Raw genomic sequence first — 13,073 nt, forward strand, 5'->3', positions numbered from 1 at the left:
AGAGGGGCCCTTCCTGTCCATCTTCAGAGTTCTGCGCCTTCGACGCCGCGCCTCCGTGGGAACCAGGTGAGCGTTACACCTTTTCAGTACCTCCATAGTAAGATGGGTGGTACTGGGTTTGTTCACAGAGATTGACTAGTAAAGTCAATTGGGACTTTACATGCCCTGGGAGACAGTAGTCAGTCCCAGGGTATGGAGTCTGTTTGGGGGTTGCTACTACACCCCTGTGTCACTGCACGGAGGGTGCTGTGTAACACATGTGAATAAAGATGGTTCCTATGGAGGGAAGAGAAACTCCATAGGCATTAAACACAAAAATAGCCTAGAACACACATAGCAAAAATGCCTAAGAGTGGGAAAAAGAGTCTCACTCTTAGCAGGTAAAAAGAAACAAACCCTTCAAAATCCAGCAAAGCTGCTGGGGGACTTATAGGTAAGGGAAATTAGCCATAGAATGAGAATTCTCCCTAACATGCGCTAGCCTTCTACTGGGGGTAACCAGAGTAGAACTCTTTCGACGTCAGGTGGTTCAGAATACTGCTGTGCGTGCTGTCATTGGGGCTGGGGAGGGCAGATCATGTCTCCTCAGCCAGAAGGGCCCTGCACTGGATGCCAGTGACCAGCTGCATTCTGCACTGCATAATTCACCAGTGCCTTTTTGGCCTGGTATCAGAGTATCTGGCCCAACATCTCCTCTGGCTGTGTGCACACAGGAAACTGCGTTCCAACAACCCTACCCTTTTGATGGCGCAATGCTCAAAACGCACCTGTGACAGGAGGATCGTTCCCTCATGCAGGCCAGAGTCTCTGGAATGAGCTTCCACTCCACTTGAGCATGCTTAGCTTTTCGTGTCGTTAAGAAGGGCCTGAAGACAGTACTGTTCTGCTAAAACTCTTGAAATAACCACCTAACAATCTGCGCTCCTGTTTTTCCCTTCTCTGTTCTATATACGTATGTTATTGTTCAGCGCCCCTATACCCACAGGCTTTTGTCTTTTGCACTATGGAAATAAATTAAAAAAATAAAAATAAACACTCCCTTAAACAGCAGGTGTTTGTTTGGGGGTTTGAATTGCGCGTAGGAGGGGAAGTGGCGATGGGGTTTGTGGGGAGCAAGGGCAGGCAAGTAGGGTAAATAGTTCCACTACTTTTCGTACCCTTTGACCACTGTACTTAAATGTATTCCAAATGTTCTGTGCAAAATAGGAGCATACCATTTTTAAATTCATTTGGTCTCCAAGGACAAAGCCCTGGCTATCAGTAAAAGCCTCAGGGTTTGGATTTGGTCACCTAAATAAACACTTGTCTCTCTCTTTCCTAAGCCATTCACTGTGTTGCAGGTGCCCTGGCAGAAAAGCTCAATTCCTGTACATTCTATCATTCAAAGTTTCCCATGACCAGTGAGCTAGCAGTCAATAGAGTGAAGTTGCCATCACTGAGGCTTGACCTGCTTATCACACCAGAAGATTTGTACGTAAAGATTGCAACTGGTCAGACGTAGACCTGCAGGCGTCCAGACTCTCAACCATAAGACGGAGAAATGCATTGAGCTTGACTAAGAAGACTCATTTGGGGACTTGTGGCAAGCCCACTGGATTCAAAGTATTGACCAACATCTAAAAGGAAACAAATAGTATAAAACTGCCAAACGCTCAGCCATTCAGAATCCGAGTATACTCCAACTTTCTGGAAACAGCAGTAAAGTGTAATCTCATAAGACTTGACAAGTCTTGCGAGTCTAAGCAGCTTGGACTCCCTGGATGTAACTGAATCCTTTACTATGAAGATGTAATTGGTTACCATCCTGCAAGGCTCTCCAGGGCAAGGGTAGATGTTTCTGTAAAACCAAGCTTTCTTTGCCATAATACCAGAGAAATAAAAAAATAGACTTCAAAGCATGTGCAAGTCTCAATATGCTCTACAGATGTCCATGAATCATCTCGACTTACTGATGCCCACAGAAGATGTTTAAGCAACCTCTTGCCCCAAATGATCATAGTTGGAGGTACAGCGTCCCCAAAAGCTACATCATCCCACATGCTAATGAGCTTGCCCAAACTCTCATCCTGGTGAAGGGAACTGGAAAAGCAGATTCTCCATGACTCTGTAAATAAAATCAGGCTCAAGGCATAACCAATCTCAACATCCTGAAACATCCCATGAAACCATGACTGAGCAAGCGTCCCGAGGGTGGTGAAAAGTGGTGTTCTTTACAGAGAAAGTGCCTTCAGGAATAATTTTCCGAAACACTGGGGCTCATTTACATGTTTGCTGGTCCCGAATTAAGGTTGTTGACGTATACCGTCAACTTTCCGGACCGGCAAAAGTCTGCCAGTAGGGGCACTGAATTACCAGCAGGCCTGAAATGCTGGTAGATCAGGCCCCTACTGAAAGATAAATGCCTGAATCAACAGAACTATTACTCAGTGTGTTGGTGATTCAGTAACACCGTACTATGGAGTCCTATAGGTTTCAGTGGAATGGAAGGTTACTGGCGTCTCCGCCGCCCATATTATCCCTTTAACGGGATATCGGGGTAGCGGAGATATTACGCTAGTTCCCCGGTATCCCACTGTAATTACTGGCGGAATACCAGGGAACTCATAATGAACCCCATAGTATCACTGAGCCAGCAAATGGTGAGCCCCAGCATTCCTCAATTACTTAGATTTGCGTGTTAGATTTGATTTTTTTTAAATGTCCAAAATGCTGTTTTAAGGTGTGGATGGAGGTACAGGGAAGTTGTTAGATCATCTTGTTTCCGGTACTGGGTAGCATAGATTCCCATTTGACATTTCATGTAGACACATACCAAACATCAAAGCAACAATAGTAGGAGTGTCTGGCGTGGTTGCAAAGGGCTGTACTAGGAGGCCAGCCTACTTGGGCTTAAAGCAGGGCTTGGGTGACGAGACCTAGCCAGTTTTAGGTAGCTCATGAGGGGTGCTCTTGGGAAGTCCATTTTCTGGGGAGACCTGCTTAAACGAGGGTGATTTTAGAGTTTTCGTGAACATTTTGTAATGGGGTTCCATTCATAGCAAGTCCATAACTCATTCTCCGTTTTTGTGGCTTTCTTCCATGTTGAAGCCTTTTAAATTTGTATGGCCTCAGACGACATATGGATTAGTGTTCCCACCCTAATCCAGGCACTTTTTTCTCTCAACATTCTGATTGAATGCTCAGTTTCCTCCCTTATCCAACATTTTACCAGGGTAATGCTCGCGGCAAGGTTCTGAGAACTTTACAAAAATCATTTCTTTTGCTTCTAAACTGCTTTTGCCATATTGCAATAGCATTACAGCCCTGTAGGTCAGGGGTGTAACACGTGTTATTGTCCCTTTACCCTAGATAAGCCTTGGACCAATGAATTCCGTTACAGACCTTTCCCCAGGGCTGTAGTGTCTCATTGTATTCAATTTTTGTAACCTATTAAGGATGAAATGGCAGATCAATTTTGTACATACATAGCTCATGTTTTCATGCTAACAATGGAATTGCGTAAGCTTACTTAACTCCTTCTTTGAAAACGACATAACTGCTAATTATTGCATGAAAATGATTTGGATTTTCCTTTTTGTAAGAACTGTTTTAAGAATGTTATCATCTACACACATTTCTGTCCCCTTCTCCGAAGCATGTGGTGCCAGATGGTATAGTTGTATTTTTGCTCTGATTTGAAAACCATATAGTTTCACCTAGTTAAAGGCAATGTAAACATGTTTCTTTCAATTCTAGTCATCGATTTTTGTCTGACAAGGACGCTGGTTTCAGATGAAGACACAAATTATCAAAGTCTTCGTTTAAGTTGGGCGTCTAAGACGAGCTGTAATCAGCGGAAAGGTATGTCAAGCTGCTTATAGGATGGTGCAATAGATTATCATTTATAGGTGTATTTTAGTTATCTTTTGACTGTTTTAAAATATTTACACCAAACTTTGTTGTCAGTGTCAATGATTTTACAATAACCTAACAACAGTTCCATTGGAGTGTTAAATTGGGGACTATAAAGTAAGCTTCTTGCTGGTTTTAAACCATTCACGGCTGTATAAAACCTAGAAGGGAATGGAAATCGTAATTGTCTTTTCTCAAGACCCACCTCTTCAAGGTGTTTCTCTTCCTCAACACATAGGCCATTATAGCCCCCATGTCACCTGACTTGCTCCACGCAGTCCATCCCTCTCCTCCCCACCACCCTGTACAGCTGTACCCCTTTTCTGTAGCCCTCTGTATCCTAACCCCATTGTATATCTTTTGGGTTGTTACCTCGGAAAAGCACTCTGTTGTGCATATGTACTATTGTATACCTCTGCAAAGTGCTCTGTTGTTTCTCGAAGCTAGGTCTGCGCTCAATAAATACCATAATAGTCACACGTCCCATTTAGATAGAATAGTGAAGATTAGCCACGCTTCTCATTTAGATTTGTGAACATTAGCTATGCATCACACTTTGATTGTGAAATCAACCTTGTATATCACTAGATAGAGTTGCGAAGATTAGTCATGCGTCACATTTAGATAGAATTGTGTAGATTAGCCACATGGAAGAACTCGGAGTAGCCAATGTACTAACCGCTCCTGATCCCTCCAACACACCACCCTAATACTATACACGCCCACTGGGCTCTAGCCAATCTACACATAACCCACACCCATCAACCCCAGACACTGAACCTTACCCATACGGATACAACAAGCCAGTGCGCAGAACTTTAAATACTAGCCAGTCTACACATAAAATACACAGCCAAACCCCCAACATAACATTCATTCACATAGAAAAACAACCTAGGCATTGGGCCTTACCCGGATGGATACAAGCCAGTGCACACAATCGACCATTTGCAAGCCAACACACACGCCAGTTTCTCCTGGACCTATTCTATCACTCTGCCCTCACTAACCAGCCCCATCCTCTTTCTTGCAGAGCCACGTGAGTGCTTGGAGACTGCCCCTGGGTGGTAGCGGTGCACGGTATAAATCATAATAACATAATAAGTCCTGTCGACAGGGTCCAAGGCTCCAAGGCGCAGGAGTGGCACTAACCAAACACGCACACTGTGGTTTTGGGATCTGCAAGACAGGGTTTACTCGGAGCTCTGCAACTCCAGTCGGGAAGGAGGGTTAGGGTATCGATGGTTGGATGGGAACGGGGTGATGAGGGAAACCGTTAAGAGGATTGAGTAGAGGTTATGAATGGAAAGAGGGACATAGGATAAACTTGTGGTAATTGTACTTCCTGTCTGTACCTCACAATAACAACCACTCATGCACAAAACACTTGTACCTTAGCAGAATTCCCCCTACACAACCACATAACACTGATGGCAGTAGCAAGAAAACTGAACACTTAGCTAGGGGTTGATCGTTATCTCCTGTTGAGTCCCAGGCCAGATCACCTTGCAGTTGAACACATGGCTTCCGATGCAAAGGCTTTGCATTGGTTAATGTTTTAGCAGGTTAGCCGCATGTACTGTAAATGCGCGGGTTCACGGGGGGTGCGCACGTGGCTTATGGCATGTGATTTCAGCCACACGTGGCTTATGGCATGCGTTTTCAGCCCCACATGGCTTATGGCATGCAACGTTCACTTCCTGAGTCATGACTGTAAGTAGTCTCCTTAGCAGTGCGCGTGGCAGGGTGCGCTGGTAGGGTGCACCGGTGCCTAGGCGCTGTTAAGTGTGCACTGGGGAGTTTGCATGGGTTAATGGGTCAATGCGCTGTTACGGGCTTTTTCGCTGGCTTGGTGCGTTATGCGGCGGGAACCAACACTTAGCTTAAATGGAAGCAGCGGCCAGGACTCTGATGGGGCTGGGCCCCCTGTGCGACTACCTGCAACAATAGAAAGGGGTACAGGATTTACCTGAAGTGTGCGCGGGGCCGGCTTATCGATTCGGTGTGGCGGGGTCCCTCGCACGTGGTTCTGGTGCCGGAGCTAAAGACACGTCTTGCTGGCGTGAAGTCTTGAGCACAAGCCCTGTGCTTTTTGTTGCGGGCATGCGGACGCTGAGCCACTCCCAACGTGGCCTTCACATTGTAGTTCTGGGGCCAGGAGCTGCTGGGAAATGCAGTTGTGCAGGTGTTTCCTGCAAAGCAGTCTTTGTAATGGTCTGATGGTCTTTCTATTTTTTGGATGTTTGCCTTGCTGATTCTTTTGATGTGTGGAGAACGCTCTGCATGGCATGTCCCTGTCATTTTGCCCTTCACACAACTCGCCTAGGGTGGTGTCCCTGACCCCCTGCCCTGATGGTATTCCACCTTGACAGCCCTCCATGTCAGAAGGGCCTTGGCTTGGTCTGCTTTGGGCGATTGTGGTGGAACAACTGTGCCAGTCTTGGTGTCTGTACATTACTAGCCGGCTCCCAAGACCGGTACTCAGGGCTGTACCCTACCCAATACAGCAAGTAGTACACCTGTCCATCATGTTTTCGTTGGGAGTTTAGGAAGGCCTCTTTCGAGGGGATTGGGTCCTCCGACGTATTCCATATCTATGACAGGTAATGTCCACAGCTGTACTGTTTCGGAAAATCTTCGGCTCCTGCGTCGATGACGTCGATGCGCCGTCCCCGAGGACCTCCTCCAACGGCCGACGTCACCCGATGTGATAAGTAGGACGCACAACGCCCATAGCCTCAGTTCCGTTTTTTCCACGAACGTGTTAGCTTCGTGAATCTCGGTACGCCTCGACTCTTTGGAGTTTGCTGTTTTCTTCTCGGTTCGTTGAACCTTTTCGGTTTTTTCGTGAGACCTGTTCGTGGCAATGTCTACTTCGTCTTCAACCCCGCTTCCGGGCTTCAAGAAATGCGGGGACTGTGGGTCCAAGATGTCGGTCACGGACTCGCACGACGCCTGCCTCTGGTGCCTCGGGGAGGCCCACGATACGGACGACTGTGTCGACTGCCAGTCGCTCACGGCCAAGGCCTTGTGGGAATGCAAGAAGCTGTCGGTAGGTCGGGTGTCTAAGCCCTGGAAGTCGAGGTCTACGGGGCTTTCGACGGATGACTCGAGGGGCGACTCTCCACGTCATCGTCGGAAGTCCAGTGGGTCTCTTTCCAGGAGTCGTTCTTGCCACTCCTCCACCTCTTCGAGGCATTCCCGGAAGCACCGGCATCGGTCGCCTTCCCCGTCCTCTTCCGAGGACTCCGCCCGTCTGCGGGTCGCTTATCCCTCCATGCAAGCGACCCCGGAGGAATGGGCTTCCTTCGGGAAGCAGATGCTAGCGATTCTTGAATCGCAGGGCACCGGTCCGTCCGCGCCTCCGAGTGGGGTCGGTCGGCATCGGTCGAGAGACACTGCTCGTACCCCTTCGGGCTCGGGTGGTCGGCACGGCTCGCGGGAGAGGTCCTGCTCGGACAAGGGTAGCCGTTCTCACCATGCCCGTTCCAGGTCCCGGTCCTCGACGCGATCGAGACCGCGTGATCCTGTGCCGTCTTCGATGAAGACGTCGATGTCTGTGTCGCCGAGGTCGAAAATTTCTCTCGAGGCTCTGCCTCCGAAGGGGGTCGTCGACGCTGTCGGCGCCTCGGTCGTCGAGACACGCTCGGAGCTCCGGCTTTGAGGCCTGTGTAGACGCCGTCGATGCTTGCGGCGCTGCAGCTGACGTCGACGCCGATTCGCTCGACACCGACGCGTTCGGCGCCCTTTACGCCTTTCGAGGCGGTGGTGTCGGAGGGGCCCCGTGGCACGGGGTTAGCCCCTAGAAAGGCTCTGGCTAAGGTCAGGCACTGCTTTGGTCCCCAGATGTCTTCCTCTCCCCGCCTGGAGTACATTTCAGAGGGTGATGAAAGTTCTGATGACGGCTTGGTTCCGGTTATGGTACCAGATGAGCTTATCTCGGGCCATAGCCAGTTTGATGACCTGAGGCAGTCAATGCATGATGCCAGTGGACTGGACCCCTCTCCGGGGTGGAGTTTTGTAGGCCGGAGCCTGGCACTCATGCCGATTCTTCATATCAGCGTCTTATGTCTCGGGTCACTGAGTACTTGGGTTGGTCAGCTCCCCCAGGGGAGTTTGTTCAGGATGATCTCACGGACATCCTTGATCTTGGTCTCCCACTGACCCGGTTTTGCCGTTTCATATGGCTCTGCAGAGAAGGGTGGCGGCGGCTTGGACTGCTTCGGAGAGTCTCCCTGCAGTGGGCAAGTCTTTGTCGCGAAAATACCGTCCAGCCAGTAGCGACCCCTGCTAGTTGTCCATTCACCCCACTCCGGAGAGTTTGGTGGTGCAGGTGGCTACGGCCCCGGCAAAGCAGGCGTCGTATCCTACCATCCCTCCAGATAGGGACGACAAACGTTTTGACGGCTGGGTGAAGAAAGTGTTTTCTTCAGGCGGTATGGCGCTTCAGGCGGCCAACTCCATATGTGCCTTGTCTCGTTTCACACACACTGTGTGGAACTGTGTTGCATTAGCGGCTGAATGTATTCCCAAAGGGGAGGAACGGGATGGTTTCCTTGCTGTGGTTCAGGATGGCAAGGATGCCATGTGTGAGGACGTTCAGTCATGTATGGACATGGTAGATTGTGTCAGCCGGTCCATGGCGGCGAGCACCGTAATACGCAGGTTTGCGTGGTTGCGGAAGTCTGGGTTTGCTCCTGATGTGCAGTCCCGGCTCCTCAACATGCCCTTTGACGGTGAACATCTTTCTCCAGCATGGGGTCTGGCATGGATTCACATGCTCATGAATATTCCCCATCGTCAGGCCGGGAATCCTCGGTATAGAAAAAAATCAGTATCAGTTTCGTTTCTGATCTGTCTTTCTTAGAAGTAACCAATCACTGGTCTCTGGGTCATACTGCCCCAAGCCGATGACTGCCCTCTCCCTAAGCCCCGCCTGTGGCAGCCATCCTCAGATTTTTACTGCACGTTGAAGTGTTCGGAGTCCTCGTGCTGTACCTCTCGAGCTTTTGCTGCGGTTTTGTGCTTTTTCAGGAGATTTTTCAGTTAAATAGAGCCTCAAGCTCCACCGTTTCTACATCCGATCAACAGGGGTCTGTTTCGGAGTTTTCTACGCCCCTCAAGGGTGAAGATTTCATCGAGTTACGCTTTTGGAGGATTCCAGAAGTTCCGAGGCCTACCCCGGACATAGCCCAGGAGAAAGGAAGTTCGACGCCCGGGAACCTGTTCAGGACCTGCCCTGGATGCCAGCTTCAGAATGTTTTCAAGGAGGACGAGCATTCGTTATGCCTCTACTGTCTCCATGAGGACAAGACGCACACGGAGAAGGACTGTGCGTTTTGTGGGAACATGTCGGAGCGGACCATGAAGGATCGCCACCTCCGTCTCGCCAACTGGCTGGAAGGGAAGAGCCCGTCAGGCGAGAAGAAAAAAGTGCGAGCGGTCTTCTAAGTCCTGTGAGGGCAACCCGGCGACGGGGGCCCAACAAAAGGCCAAGCACCACGAGTCCGCGGGCACCGGGAGCGCCAAACGGTCGGGCTCCTTGGCTGCCAGGCAGGGCGCATCCTCCCCGGCGCCATCAACCACGAGCCAATGCTCTGGCTCGGGTAAGAGGAAGTCTGAGAACCCGGCGAAGCTTTTGGAGAGGCCCCGGTCGATCTCGAAGATTCCGGCAGAGGGGGAGCGAGGCTCGGACCCTCCCCCCAAGGAGAAGGCCCGAGGCGGACAGAAGGTGACGATGGCCTTAATTCACCATGCTAAGACCTCGATTGAGAATGTCGCAGTGGCCCTGGCTGAGCCTGTGGAGGCTACGCCAATGGAGGCGACCTCAGGACCCAGAGTCTCCTTGCCACCGCGGAGGGAGTCGTCTTTCAGGCCCATTGAGAAGACCCCCACGAAGTCCTCGTTGGAAAAGGTGGGGGAGGGGCAGGTGGCCATGGTGGATACAGACACGACCTCTGAAGAAGAGCTCATCGAAGTCGTGGAAGAGGCCCAGCCCATCCGGAGGGATCCCGTCGAGGGCGACGAAGAGAGCGACGGTGTACCCGACGAGGTTCCTCAAGAGCCCTCGCGCCCGTCGTTTCCGGCGCCGCAGGACATTTCGGCAGCCATTTTGTCCGCGATTCAGTCCTGCTCGGAGATGAGGACAAGGTTGCCCCTCCCCCCGACGGAGGTACCTGAGCCAGACCCGACGGGGGAACCGGAGCCGGGAACTTCGGAAAGTTCACCGCATAAGAGGACGACGACTCATCCTACGCCACCTCTCCCACCTCTGGGGCCTGCTCTGCCTTCCCCCGGTCTACTAACCACGGGGATGATGCAGGCATGGACACGGCTACGACAGGTACAGATGACGACAGAGGCGACGACGGGACGTGTCCCCTGTCGACCCCTGCTCGGGCGTCCCTGCCCGACGAGATTGGATCCTTTCATGCCATGATTTCCAGGGCATCCGAGCCCTTCCAGCTCTGCCCAGAAGAGAAGAAGGAAGGGTTCCTTTACCAACGGCACCAGGCTAAAAGGAAGACGGTCCTCGCCGTACCACTTTGACAGGAATCGGACAGGGAGTCGCAGGAGTCTAAATAGGCTAGCTCCGTCCCCGCCGTCTCAGTGAAAACAAGGTCAGGCTACATTGTATCAGCGGTCACAATCCACTCGGGTACCTCGTATTAAAGGCTTAATCCACGGCCATCAGAACTTGGTACAATCTCGTCCTTCAGGGTTCTTGCATTGGCGGTTACCATGGAGATTAGGGCAGCGACGTTGACCCGCACCACGGCTGCCGCTCGTTCAGGTCATGTGATCGCAACTTGATAAACTCTAGCCTGCGGTAAACTCGTTGCTTCTGATTTTGAATTTGGAGTTGCTACGTGCCTTGTGAATATCCTTGTTTCCCTGTTCCTTGAACCCTTATTTTCCTGTCTTGCCCTGCTACCTTGCACTTTGAGTACATCTTGTCGGTGCATTTCCCCCTCGCCTTCTGCCTACCTGTTCCTATCATCTTTCCAGCCTTCCCGCGGAACTAACCCCGTTCTGCCCCACTGCTAAATTGTTGCCGAACCGGACCTCGCCCAGGATTTGCCTTTGTCTCACGTTTTTGTCTTTGGAACTTTTCTCAGCTACCGACCTGGACTGCCTTATGGATTGCCACTGCCTCTCAACTTGATCAACCTGGTTTATACTCGCGTGTGGATCGCATAGGATTATTTCCTGCTTCTGGGGATCCACCTGACCAGTGCTTCTCATCAAGACTGCCGGTACACTACTCCTCTCCGTTCCCCGGTACGGACTAGAGACTGCCGTGGTACCATCAGGGGGCGGAGGCAGGAGCGTCCTCGTTTCGTCTGGGATTGTACTGCCGACCCTTAGGCGTACGCGTGCCGGCGGGAATAGTCCTACACCCCTGTACCTGGCGGTCTTACTGGAGCATTGGTTGCCTATGGAATTCTTGTTACCAGTCCCATGGTAAGAGTGTCTGTCCTATTTCATGTTTCTGTTTTTTGATGTCCCTTATGTAAGGATTGTTTTTCTTGTATCTTTTAACAGCTATTTCGAGGGGATTGGGTCCTCCGACGTATTCCATATCTATGACATGTAATCACCACAGCTGTGCTGATTACATGTGATAGATATGGAATACGTCGTCGGACCATCCCATCGAAAGAACGTTACCAGGTAAGAAAGTAACTTGTTCATCTCATACTCTGGATGGCTGTGTACCATTATGGGTGGAGGTACTTTGGTGCAGATGGTGGCCCAGGCTGGTTTTAGTTCAACATGGAATGTCTGATGGATTTTCATCTGTCCATGGAGATAGTCTTACTGCTACTGGGTTAATCACTTTCTCTATAATAAACAGTTTCTGTATGGTTGATGGGTTTACTATGAGGTCCATGGTGATTGTATGCTAGGGTGCTGGAGGTGTGGGCAACGGTTGTGGGAGACCAGTGGTTTTTGATTACTACCCTTATTTCAGCTAAACACCTCAGTTGGACACAAATTGCTGTACGTCCCGTTGGAGAGTGGGCCACCCAAAGTGTCCAGCTGCTAGATCTTGTGACTTGGATATACCTGGGTGACCGGCCAAGGGGGTGTCATGGCACCATTGCATAGCATTCGTTTGTAGTTCTCTCGTAGGCAGGTATAGGGCATGGGCATAGTAGGGAAGTCCGTTGACCAGCTTGTGTTGTGCGTCGCCTCTGTACCTCTTATGTAGGTCCTTGGTTGACACAGCTTTATGTACAGTTTCGAACATGTTCATGGGAGTGACTATGCTTATGATTTGAGCCGTGGGCACACTCGGTTGGGATTCTTATCTGGTGTCTTTCTCCGGGGGCTCTAGATATTGAGATGTCAGCTTTTCAATATCACTTTCTGGCTTATAAGTGATAAGGAAATCAAAGCCAGCGAAGAACGCCCAACGGAGCTGTCGAGGAATGAGGGATTTAGTTGTCTTGATAAATTGACGGCTGCGATCAGTCATTACCGTCACTGTGTAACGGGCCCCTAACAAATAATGCTGCCATTCTTCAAATGCAGATTTAACAGCTAACAATTTGCGGTCCGCTATGGTGTAGTTGGTTTCGGCTGGTAGAAATCTATGGGAATAGTACGCCACTGGGTGCAACAGCCCAGTTTGTGTTCCCTCTGGGAAAGCACAGCACCTAGTTCATAACTGGACCCATCTGTTTCTATAATGAATACCTGGGCTAAATTTGCATGTCTCAGCACAGGCGCAATGGTAAACACTTTTTTAGCTGTTGAAACCCGGTAAGAAAGTAACTTGTTCTTCTGTTCCTTGTGACGTCGGCATACAAAAGCATTCTGTTTGCAACTGGAAAACGGTCGCACACGAGGAGTCTGCTGCCACGCGCGTTTGGGTCCATTCTTCCAAACGATTGATCCCTGGTGCTGGTTTATTTATATCCAGACACAGGATTACATTGTAGGGTAGAATTCTTCTTCTACACTACGAGGGCAACCTAAGAAGGCAATCTTGACACACTTCTTGATGACATCTGGGTTAAGGGGCTCACCCTCCTCAAGAACCCTGCCACGGCGCCGGCAAAGAGGGACCGGTACGAGAAGCAGTACCTGGTCCCCGACGCTGCCCCCTTGTGCCTTTGGGCGCAACCTACCCCCGATTCGGTCGTCTAGGCGGCAGCAAAGAAGAAAGCGGGGGG

General features: G+C 50.3%; 1 protein-coding gene across 1 annotated transcript in view; it reads left to right on the plus strand.

The window, feature by feature from the left end:
- The window catches only part of TDRD9 (tudor domain containing 9), a 2,559,831-nt gene that overhangs the window by 885,386 nt on the left and 1,661,372 nt on the right, over positions 1–13,073 (plus strand). Inside the window, exon 13 of the mRNA XM_069638191.1 lies at positions 3,736–3,840. Within this exon, the coding sequence (XP_069494292.1) occupies positions 3,736–3,840 (105 nt within the window). The remainder of the gene's footprint in view (positions 1–3,735; positions 3,841–13,073) is intronic.

The sequence above is a fragment of the Ambystoma mexicanum genome, chromosome 14 (assembly GCF_040938575.1).
Source record: "Ambystoma mexicanum isolate Mex_15411 chromosome 14, UKY_AmexF1_1, whole genome shotgun sequence".
In the NCBI taxonomy this organism is placed as follows: domain Eukaryota; kingdom Metazoa; phylum Chordata; class Amphibia; order Caudata; family Ambystomatidae; genus Ambystoma; species Ambystoma mexicanum.